This window comes from Piliocolobus tephrosceles, unplaced genomic scaffold (genome assembly GCF_002776525.5).
Source record: "Piliocolobus tephrosceles isolate RC106 unplaced genomic scaffold, ASM277652v3 unscaffolded_40, whole genome shotgun sequence".
Classification (NCBI taxonomy): domain Eukaryota; kingdom Metazoa; phylum Chordata; class Mammalia; order Primates; family Cercopithecidae; genus Piliocolobus; species Piliocolobus tephrosceles.
Window position 1 is genome coordinate 1,930,109 of NW_022324309.1, and position 12,593 is coordinate 1,942,701.

Below are 12,593 nucleotides of genomic sequence, written 5' to 3' on the forward strand. Positions count from 1 at the left end.
AAAAAAAAAATCAGCTAGGCATGATGGCGTATGCCTGTAGTCCCAGCTACTTGGGAGGATAAGGTGGGAGGATCACTTAAGTCCAGGGATTCAAGGTGGCAGTGAGTCATGATGGCACCACCGAACTCCAGTCTGGGTGACAGAGTGAACTCTGTCTCAAAAACAAAAAATCACTATTACATGTGACAGAATTATAGATTTTGAGTATGTAGCAAGGATTTGAAGATATTACATTTGGAAATTTAAAACTATGATGTTTAGAGGATTCAAAACTCACTAAATCATAAGTAGTTAAAGAACCAAGCTTCATTGAAAAGAAAATGAAATATTATACTCCGAGTAATTCTCTCACACTAGCATTGAGACACAAGGTCTGGGCTCTTGACATTGTGGTCTAAACTTCAGGTTTCATTGATGAGGGAAGTAACTTTCCAAGGTCACCCAGATAAAAAGGGTCACCTTGGCCGGGCATGGTGATTCACGCCTGTAATCCCAGTGCTTTGGAGGCCGAGCCAGGTGGATCACAAGATCAGGAGATCGAGACCATCCTGGCTAACACCAAAGAAAATGTATCATAGACCCGGTAGTGAAACCCCATCTCTACTAAAAATACAAAAAATTAGCTGGGCGTGGTGGCACACACCTGTAGTCCCAGCTACTCAGGAGGCTAAGACAGGAGAATTGCTTGAACCTGGTGGGTGGAGGTTGCAGTGAGCTGAGATCGCACCACCACTGCACCCCAGCCTGGTTGACAGAGTAAGACTCCGCTTCAAAAAAAAAAAAAAAAAAAAGGTCACCTTGAGTCTACAACACAACTCTCAGTAGTTCAATGGAGATTCTTTTCAATATAGCATATTATTTTATACATTCTCATTCTGAAACTTAAAAACAACCGTATTCCTGAATAGCAAGACAACTGCTTCTTAATTTCTGGCAAAGTTATTGTTTCAGATAGCACTGAATCTATGATCAAAAATCACTAAAGGTGTTGGAGAAAGAGAAAACTGAACTGAATAGCAAATAATTCAAGGCATTACACCTTTATTATTTCTCTTTTCTCAGGTATGTGTTCAATAAATCACCATCATTTGTTTTATAGTAATTGTTAATATCCTTAACATAAAATTGTAATCTTTGGAGGTGCTTAATTTTTCTCTTAAATTTCATTCTGAAATTAATATTGTCATCCCTTTAGATTATTATTTCATTCTGAGAATCTGTTAACAGGTCCATTTAACTTATTTATAATAAGAACTAATATATTTTGTCTCGCTTTTTTGTCCTCTTTATCTTCTATTATTTGGTAATTAAAGTTTTCTTAGCATTTAATTTTTATATTATAATAGTTTCTTTAAAAATTTAAAAGACATAACCCATATTTTCTCTATTTATTGAAAAAATAATTTTTTCACTGGCTCTATATAACATGAGGAATAGAACCTGTTTTATTGTTCCATTCATTATTTTGACAAACTCTAGAGTTTAGGATTCACATTTTGTAATAACTACTTAATTATATTTCTATAACCTATTTCAGGAATTATTTTTCATGTTTAATTGAGTTGCAAAAATATTTTACAAGAGTAAAATAAACTATATATTTTTTTATTACTATTCTAATTCTTCTATATCTTAAGTTTCACATTTCTGAAGAAGTCATACTCATTTATCTCTCAAATGTCAAGTCCTTTAAATACATTCAGCAATGTGAATTGTGTATTTTTTCTTTTTTTGGGGGGCTTTTTGGTTATAGAAACTTTTTTTTTAAGTCCAGTTTTATAGACTTTTTTAATTGTAGAGAAGCATGATAGAGTGATCAAGATTTTGAGCCATAACACTTATTTCATAAGAATAATATTCTGCTGGGAAAGCACAATAGAAATAAGACTTCGAGGAGAAAAAAACTAAATTTCTTTTTTTTTTTGAGACAGGGTCTCACTCTGTCACCCAGGCTGGAGTGCAGTGGCATGATCTCGGCTCACTGCAACCTCCGCCTCTTGGGTTCAAGCAATTCTCCTGCCTCAGTCTCACGAGTAGCTGGGATTACAGGCACGTGCCACCATGCCTGACTGGCTAATTTTTGTATTTTTGGTAGAGATGGGGTTTCACCAGGCTGGCCACCTGGTCTTGAACTCCTGACCTCGTGATCTGCCCACCTTGGCCTCCCCAAATGCTGGGATTACAGGCATGAGCCACTGTGTACGGCCAATAAAATTTTCAATGATTGCAAGTAGATATAAAATCACAAAAGTATTTAGATTCTATTGAACATGTTGCTGAACGATTTAGTGGTTTTATCTTAGAAACTGGTATCCACTGCAACTATTCAAACTCATGATGAAAGACTCAGGAGGATCTAGAGTTGTATAAAATTATTTTAAGGGACATATTGGCAAAACAGTTAAAGACTAATATGATTGCTCTTTCCTACATTGTCTTTTACAGAGATATACTCCTTCCTTGATGTCTTTTGAGTTCTGTGGATTAGTCATACTAAACAAAATAGTAAATTACTGAATTTAGTTTCTTGTGTATTTATAACCTCTGTATATCCCCTTGTGTTCTTATGGGTACTTTTTTACCCCTCTCATTCATTCAGCCGTGCACTTATTCATCCGTGCACTTATTCATCCACCAAATATTTATCATGCATCTACAGTGAATTCTTCCAGGCTTTGGGTAAACAACAGTGCCTCAGAATTTGGGGGAGAAAGCCATCTCACACAGTGAGAATGGAGAAGATAAGTGAATTACAATTAAGGAGCTACTGAAAATAATTTTGGGTGGTGAATTGTTTTGCAGGAAAACAAAGCAGAGGAAAGAGACTTTTAAAGTATTCTGTTTTCAATAGTGTGGTCAGAAAGGCCTCTCTGAAGACAATCATATTAAGGCATTTCAACTGGAAGTGAAGGGAAGATAAACCAGGTTTAACAGATGAATCTGCCATGTCAAATGCAAATTCCACTTTCATTTTATCCCCTCAATTACTTACTTATCCTTATTCTTTCATACTTATTTTTGACAAGGCTTTAGAAAAATCATTTTAAGTTTTATATATCTCACTTTTCTGTAATATAAGAAAACAATAATAGACCTCACAGGGATTTGAGAGAATTGGAGAAAACTGACGTGGGAGCGCCTAGCACAATGCATGCCTGTTACACAGTGGTCTCCCAGTGAATCTAATTTGGTTATCAGGGAGCCACCGTCCTCCTCTCACTTTATTCTTTTTGACTCTTAGAAGAATTGTTTCATTTTGGGTACCTGATGCAGGTGTTACTATAATACAGTGGGCACCTGACTGACTTGGGGATTGAACTCTCTTCAAACCACATGCTTCCACACTGTGAATGAGCTGAGGGCTGCTGACGCTCCATGTTTCTGACTTCTGTCTCCTGGCCTCACTTGGCTCTCCCCACCCTTACCTTTCTTCCCACTCTCAGGGGATGTTTCTTTTCTTTTTCTTTTTTAGAGACAGGATCTCACTCTGTCACCTAGGCTGGAGTGCAGTGGTGCGCTGATAGCTCACTGTAACCTCAAATTCCTGGTCTCAACTGATCCTCCCACCTCAGCCTCCCAAGTAACTGGGACTACAGGTGCATGCCACCATGCCCAGTTAATTTTAAAAATATAGAGAGACAGTGTCTCACTACATTGTCCAGGCTGGTCTCAAACTCCTAGCCTCAAGCAATCTCAGTTTCTGAAGTAGCTGGGATTATAGGTGTCGTCACCATGCCCAGTCTGTTTTCACATTTTTATCAGCAAACAAAGAACATAGTTGCTGTGTTGATGAAGATGCTTCATAGAAGAATATGTAAATTTATAAGAAACTGCAAAAGTGAGGAAAAGTGATAATATATCTAAATGTAGTTTTAGATGCTACATTTGTCTATTTCTAATGGACATTATCTTAAATATACATTATAATGTCTTTTAAAAATTATTGCTTTCTTAAAAACCAAATGTTGATTACTTTCAAAAGCTCTTTACATAATCAACCTGTTCATATTGTCATGTGTTAAAGAGTACAGACTTGATGTGTGTAACCCACCAAAAACATTAAAAATTTACTTGCTATTTATGATCTAGCCTTATAAATTAGTTGTCAAAAAGCATGTGAGGTGAAATGCTCACATTAATGTACATTTTTCTTCACATAACCTGAAGTACAACTTGAAGTTGCCGTTTTATGCTATAAGTATTGTATCTTTAGTTAGTTTTAAATGAGACAATTATTTTCTAACATGCTGAAGATATGAAGTTGTAAGTACCAATTTAACAAGTCTTTGAAGATACAACAACAAAAATCAACAAGTCAGAAACTTCAGGTTTAGAGGAATCACTCCATTTCTAGAGGCGTGGTCACTTAAATGGCAAAGTATTGAAACATTTGCCTTTAGCTTTTAACTTCTTTAATATTTTGTTTAATATCTAAAACATCACCCAACAGACCTAGACTCTGTCACAGATAATTGGGCCTAGAGAGATAGCAAAGAGTACAGATGGAAGAGTAATAAAATACCAACAACTAACAAAGCTGTCACTGACAATTAGGAAATGTGACCCATGAGACAACTGAAAAAGGTGCAATCTGGCTTTTCAAATACATTGACTCCAGAAGCTACAACCTATTAATGCAATCTTTTGGGCTCGCTGATTCCTGGTTCTATTTCCATAAAATGTCGCCATATTTCATCCTTCTTTTAGTTCCTTTAGTACCCCAAGAGATCTTACTTTTATCCATCCCCTTTGCAAGGTCATGATAAATCACATTCCCAAGGCCAGAAGTAGAACAAACCCACAGGGTAAATTCAGGTGTTCCTGAATAGTATTAACACCTGTAGCTGCTGGTTTACTAGCCAGTTACCAGTTCACAGGTAATCTGGAGAAGTTGTACTCACAGCTGTATCAGTTTATGCTAATAGTTAAAATATGCTGCTGAAAGACTAGCAGGGGTCACCCTGTTCCCTGTGCTCCCAGTTAGAGGCAGTCTTGCAGCCTCTACTCTGCCTCGTGACCACATGCCAGGGAATTAGATAGAAACAGGTGGTTTGACCTATTCTGATCTGGTATTTGTTTTCATTTATGAGCTTACTTGTGTATTTCCAAACAAAGCTTATATAATTTACTAGGTTGAAATTGAAAATCCCTTCAGTGGAAGCACAGCAATGACAAACATTCAATATCTTTTACCCAATCCACTCTTAATAACTCCGTAAAGAATGGATTTGTTGAGAATTGGGAGATATGAACAGACTTTAATCTGGGGACAGCATGAAATCAGGTTTCAGCATTACTGCTTTTGATAGGACACCTAAGTTGCTGTAGTACCACAAGGTATCTGCATCTGGTATATGAAACCTCCCATTTTGTTCTCAATTGCCAACCTGTGCAACACCTGTCTGTGTCCACACATGTAAGTGCTAACTATGGGATTCTAGAGACCACAGCATTTAGATTTGTATGTTGTATTCCTACTGCAGGGATCATGTTAACAGCTGGCAGCTTAGCAACTGCCACCATCTAATTTCAGTGAAGATTAAGGCTTTAAAAATCCTTAGCTGGAAATGTTCTTGGCAGAGGCCAAAGGTGCTGCTGGAGTTATTTAAAAAACCAAACTAAACCAGAGCTGAATTTAATCATGAAAAATGAATAAATCTTCAAGATCCAGAGAGACTGGACAGGAATATTTATTGTTAACTGTCTTGTCCAAATGGTGTAAAGAGATTTAGCATTTGGTGTACAAATTAGAGAAAGTCATTCTTTTCGGAACAATGTTGAGAAAGATTTGCATATATTTATTTACTTAACAAATACTTAGTTTTTACTCATGTACCAGGCAGTGTTTAACGTTCCACAGATAAAGTAGACTAAAAGAAAGATAATGTCCTTCTTTTCATGGAACATACATTCTAGAAGGGGTAAAGAGATAATAGCAAAAATAATGATAAACATATAAATGTAAAAAAATAATTAATTGGAGATAAATGCCCCTAACAATATCAAACAGAATAATGCGACAGGGAATGAGCTGAGGGGTACTTCAGGTTGCCTGGGTGGAAAAGGCACATTTGAAAAGGCAATATTTGAACTGATATCTAAATGGACATGAAGGAATGAGCCAGACATGAGGAAAATAAAAGCTGTAGGATATTCAGAATTTCTATAGAGGGGGTTAAGGGTGGCCTAACAATCTAGGTGGAAGAAAAGTAAGGGACTTAATCCAAAGGTGTATTTACACAACAATGACACTTAAAAATAACCCCAGTTTATATGTTTATTTGAGGTGCCTTTAGTGGGGCTATCTGGTGACTTGAAGGTGCTAAACTCCTACTCTTGGCACTGTAATTAATCTGAGGAAAGAGTTTTAGAAGTCAAGATGTAGCTCAGTGACACGAAATAACCATTCAAAGAGGAAGCTTGAGGCCAGAATATTTAGGACCTCCTCTAAGACATGGTTATGAGCTATTCTAAGTGCAAAGGGAGTTCCTGGAAGGATTTAAGCAGCAAATTGTCTTAATGCAAGTTATGCTTCAAATAGATCATCTCACAATGTGAAGAACAGATTGTTAAGAAGGATGGAAGTGGAAGTAGAGAGAACAGCTAGGATGCCATTGTAGGAATCCATGTGAAGATGATGATGGTTTCAACTACTATGATAGTAGAGAAGATGGAGATGACTGGATGTAAATGGAATGCTGTTTTTGCTATGGAATAGCAATCTTTTCTGCCATGAGGATAAGGAAAAAAGAGGGATCAAACATGACACCTAGGTTTTGATTTAAGTATGTTCAAATAGAAGTCAATTTCATATTCCTTATAGAGGTTTGGGAAGGAACCTAAATTAAAGGAGGAATATTCATTTATTTAACAAATATTTACAGATTCTCCACTATGCACAGATTCAGGCACACTACTTGTGTAGGAGATTTTATACACATACCTGTAGATATAAAGACATATATATGCATATGAATGCATACAAATACACAGAAATACACACAGGTACACACTCAGAGCAATTTGAAATGGAATCTTGTAGAATAATTTTCAAAAAAATTAAGCTCACAAAATGTAAACTTTTGTGGATTTTTAGCCAGCAATTTATTTCATTTCTATAAGAATACTCCCACATATATATGAAGATTAATATACAAGAATTATACCTATATTGATGGTGGCATTACTTTTTTCTCCTCCACAACAAAAACAACATTCGAAGTGGCATTGTTTGATTTAAAAAACTTAAATGTTCAAACAAGGAGGACTGTTAAAAGTATGTAAATTTATAATACAGAATCCAGTTATTTATTTATTCACTTAAAAGGTTTTTTTTTTTTGGACAGGGTTTTGCTCTGTTACCCAGGCTAGAGTGCAGCGGTGCAATCATAGCCTACTGCAGCCTTGAACTCCTGGCCTCAAGTGATTCTCCTGCTTCAGGCTCCTAACATGCTGGGATTCATGGCACCTGGCATTAAATAGATACTTACATGTTGATATGGCAACTTCTCATGGATATATTTTTAAAGGGGAAACAAAGCAACTCATAGAATAAAAATACATGAAATGATTCCATTAGGAATGAGTGGATGTGTGTTTCACACAGTGATGAATTAAAGGTGCCTAACTCCTTTCAAACAAGTTTGGAAGGCCACACTATTAGCAATGGCTACTTGAATACTTTTGCAAAGGATAGTAGAATAAGGTGGTAGTGCCAGCAGGAGTGTCAAAGAGGCCTTTCATTTTCTACCGTAAAAATTGCATGGTTTGATTTTTATCCTACACTGAGCACGTCCTGGGTTTGTAAATTTTCATTCAATTTACAGCGTAAAGCTAAAAAGTCATTATGCCATGATTTTCTTGATTTGGCAACAATGTGTCTGTTCATTTCACTTTATCTTACTGCCATAAGCAAACATCAGCTAGGGTCCCAGACTAAACCTGGAGCATATAACTGAATTTCACGTTCTTCAGGTGGTAGTTTCATTCTCAAGTGAGTGAGAAGAGTCAGCTGTAGTGGGTCCCCATGTGTGCTGAATATTTCAGAAATCAATAGGATGGGCAGCCACTTCTTTATGTTGAAAGCAGATCTTGATGACATCTCACTAACAGAGTGCCTCTCATACATCTGCAGCAGGTATGGATCACTCTGTGGCATGGCTGACTGTTTACATCCCATGCCAACTCAGCTGATATGTAATTAACATTATGTCTTGATAGCCTGCTGTTGTTTGCAGCAACTTCAACTCATGATTCTGACACATCAACAACAAGCAGTGAACACTTTAATACAGGGCCAAAACAATACAGACGTCTACTCAGTTTCCAATGATGTCACACAGTCAGTGGCCTTCATGAGCACAGGCCTCATTATGTCATCACTCCCTGGCCATTTTTCTAATAGAGTAACACTGTTTTGTACTTCATGAAATGAATGATCCATAGTGATTTATCATGTATCTGTTTGTCTTCAGATCAACTGTAGTTATGAGCATCAATGTAATCATAGCAGTATGGCAGAGAAAATAGAAGTTTGACAGAACTGGATTTGCTTGACTCTACCACTTACTAAACTGCCCAATCCTGAGTAAGTTCCAAAACCCCTCTCTGTATTATTTTCTTATCTGTACAATGGGTATAATAATAATACCTACCCTCATAGGCTTATTCTGATAAGATAAAGTATTACAAATGTTTTACATAAATGCTTGCCACAGAGTAATTGCTTAATGAGTATTAGATTTAATATAGCAATAATTATGTTAATTGGGGAGTGCTTCAGAATTTTTTTTTAACTACAGAATATGGAACACCTGGGACATACATTTTTGAATAGGCATTAGAATATAAAATGAAGTAATAATTGATTTGCTCAAATCTCAAATACAGAGTGTTAAAGGTATCAGATTATTTTATTATAATGAACTACAATATATTAAAGTATCTTAAGTACTTTACACCAATTATGTCATCCAAATCTAATACAAAAACACCGAACAAGCACAAGAAAAGTAAGTAACAAACATATACAAGTTTAATTCTGGTAGTATTTCAAGCATATTCTTCAAAATCACTGTTCTTTCAATTTGGCTTGAACCAAAATTTACCTTCATTAAAAAAAAGAAGCCTCTTAGAGAACATTAAGATCTATTTATTACTATAACTATACTGGCATCAGAATATAAACAGATACCAAAATGATCTTACTTAGAAGCCAAATAAACACTCAATAATAACAAATCATTTATTTTCCCACCTTTTGACTCCAATTTAAATGTTTACATGAGAGTCTTTGAAAAGTCTTTTCACCTCAGTGGCTCCTCGAGTGTTCACTTTGAACAATGACTTTGCAGCTGGCCAAACCTTACTCTCAATCAATTTTTATGAGTACAAATTCTTGAGCTGATGGTTGGATTTCCAGCGATATCACTCATAATACACACTCACAAGTGGTGATGAGATTCACATTATCAACAGAGCACCATTCTGCCGATGGCAGCGGCAGACACAGCAGGGGTATACTGTCCTCCCTATGAAAATGATTCCTTCACCTTTCAATAATGCAGCCTGCAGGTATAGACCTACAAACTATGTGTGGATAAAATCAGAACTGCCTTTAAAAATACTAATAAAAACTACCCAGTTCCTCCCAATGGGTCATTCTCATTGAATCTCCATACATACCCATCTTGATTTTGAAGTGTGTACCTTCAATTTGCCTTCCCATTACATTTGGAATTGAATGGAAGATTCACTCATGTTTAAAACTTGTCAGAATACTGACATGGATTCTCAGTACATTTGGGCATGGAATTCTCTGCATGAATGCATGTGGATATATGCACATATATGTGTGGAAAGTAAATATATAATGCTTAAACATGACTTCAAATTTTAAGAAGAAACCTCAGGTAGAATAAATTCAAATTCATTATAATTTGGTGGTACTTTCTTAAATTTAAATTATGAAACATATGGGTTTGCCTACTTTGAATTAACTTAGATAACTCTTTTAAAATGTAAAGCATATTTTTGTTATTGAGAAAACACTTTTAGCTCCCCAAAGACATGGTTAATCTTCCCCCCAAAACACACCAATTAATAGTCTCAAAGTATTACAATTCCTTCCTTCATTTCTAAACTCTCTTATGAGTAATAATCAAAGTATACATATTTGCCTTATAACTTCTGAGTCTTATGATCATATGCTAGAAAATAAGATAAGGGGCAAAGGATTACTTGGAACCTTACCTGGCAAAAAGCATGAGGTGATCATTTGACCTCTTAAGACTGATCTGCAAAAGTCTAACTTTCATATTCAAAAAATCAGTTAAAACAATCAAATAAAAAATAAAAAATTAAAAAAAAAAAAACAGTGACTAATGCAAATAACATACTAAACATCTGTGGTTATTGGGTTACATTCCCATGTTCTTTCATACCTATTTCCACCAGTTAAGATCTATGCTTACTAAGTTAGCTGGGTTTGTTCCCAAACTAGTTTATGCTAAAAACATTAGCTATTGAAATTATGTAGTTAAATGAGATTTTACATAAATGCATAAAATAACCGAAAAAGAAGCTGCTGTTTCCATGAAAAGTCAGCTGAATGCTTTAGAAAAACTTGATAAAGACAAGTCACTAACACAACCTTGTCGAATTAGATATGAGTGAAATATATCCATAAGATATAAATAAGTGTCCAGAAATATCTATTAAAATTGCTTAGGAAATGCACTTAAATTCATGCACCAATGTAAGAAACTAAATGTGGAAACTGTAGAAGATGCCTTAAGGTTTTTGAAAAATAGATCACTCACAACCCCAAACAGGTAACCTTTTTCAAAGCAAATGCTAGGGCTCCATATAAAAAAATTAAATCTGTGTGTGCATGTGTATGTATCTTTTATTAAAGTTGACCGACTATTAGTTCTAATCACGTAAGAAGAGATTACCTTTTAGCTAGGAAAAAAAAAATAGGCTGGCTGTTTGCCATGTAGATAAAACTACTTTTCACTGAGTTTTCACACTTTTCATGGAGTTACCAGGCTATCATGGGACATCAATAAAGTAATTTTATCCAGCAATTGATGGATGGCTGTACGTACTCGCTGGAAGACAGCAAATGATCATTTTCCTTCCTTGGCATTTTACCATGTCATTCTGATCTCGTCCAGTTAAGCTTGTTTAATGTGTGCCATTGGAATCAATGAGATTTTTACAGAATGTTTTGTGTTAAGAATTCTAAGAGTGATACCCTTGTCATATATTGAGAACAAAATAGCTTGGATTTATCATGGACTGCAGTGACTATTACTTAGAAGGGTATTCTTTAATATAAATTTAACTTAATTAGTATGTTCTATGAGCAAAGTTATTCATGATTACAAAAGAAGAGTCAGCCAAACTGCTGATAATATATGTTCAGAATCCAATCATAAACAAATATATACCAGGCAAGTTGACTTAAAAACATATTTATGTGAACAGGTGATTTTTTTGGCTTATTTGTACTAAATGTGGCATATTTGCATTAAATGGCAGCATATTTGCATTAAAATGCCAGTTAGTACAAATATAATATTTACATTAAAATGAATGATTATATGTATTATGCTTTATATATAAAATATAGAATGATGCAGTGGTTCTCAAGGTATAGTCTTGGAATCCCAGAGATCTCCAAGATCTTTTCAGAGGGTCTACAAGGTCAAAACTGTCTTTATAAGAATATTCAGAAGTTATTTATCTTTTTCACACTTTTTCTGCCATTAGTATAAAATTGAGTTTTCCAGAGGCTACATTTTATCTGATATTGCAAAAAACTGAATGCAGAAGCTGATGCAAGAATACAGTTACCTTCTATTAAGCCAGAGGGTAAAGAGTACAAAAGCATAAAACAATGCCACTTATTTCACTAAATTGTTTGCCTTGGAAAACAGTTATTTTACATAAAAACTTTAGTGTTAGCTAAAAAATTTAGTGTAATGAATGTACTGCTTTTATTTAAAGTGGCTTAAACATATTTTAATTTCTAAAACAGTAAATTTTGATAGATATAACCCACATAAACACATTTTGACAGCTGCTATCTTAGAGTGATTATTTAACAGGAAAAAAGGACTAACCTGAACTAGAACAAAGTAACGTTTTTTCCATCTTTTCCAAACCTTCTGTCCAAGGGCATACAGATATCTGGAAAGAAAAACAAAAGCCAAAGAATACTGAAGATGAATAATGTTGTGCTTCCATGTAATCATATTTCTTCCATAGGTATTTATTTTTGAGACCAGCCTGCTAAAGGCAAAGTTTAGCTCATTAGGAAAGTGAGACAACATGCAGCTTCTATGTTACAAAATGAGTTAGCTTATTCTCGGTTCTCAAAAGGGAATTGATTTATGTGACTTAGCAATTTGTCAGTCCTTACCACAAATTGAGCAAAGTAGGAGTTAGAAAGGATAATCAAAGAACCAGTAGGAATTTTATTCTTACATGCAATTCTTAGGAGAGACAAAGGCTATTAATTGAGGACATAGTTACCAATGCTTCAGTTCTCAGGTGACTGGAGCTGAGTAGTGCGGCCTGAGGAGCAG

General features: G+C 35.2%; 1 protein-coding gene across 13 annotated transcripts in view; it reads right to left on the reverse strand.

Annotated features, from left to right (window-relative positions):
- The window catches only part of LOC111550202 (calcium-dependent secretion activator 2), a 565,477-nt gene that overhangs the window by 192,856 nt on the left and 360,028 nt on the right, over positions 1 to 12,593 (reverse strand). For all 13 annotated transcript variants that reach the window (XM_026454331.1, XM_026454332.1, XM_026454330.1 and 10 more), the window contains exon 9: positions 12,129 to 12,195. In XM_026454331.1, the coding sequence (XP_026310116.1) occupies positions 12,129 to 12,195 (67 nt within the window). The remainder of the gene's footprint in view (positions 1 to 12,128; positions 12,196 to 12,593) is intronic.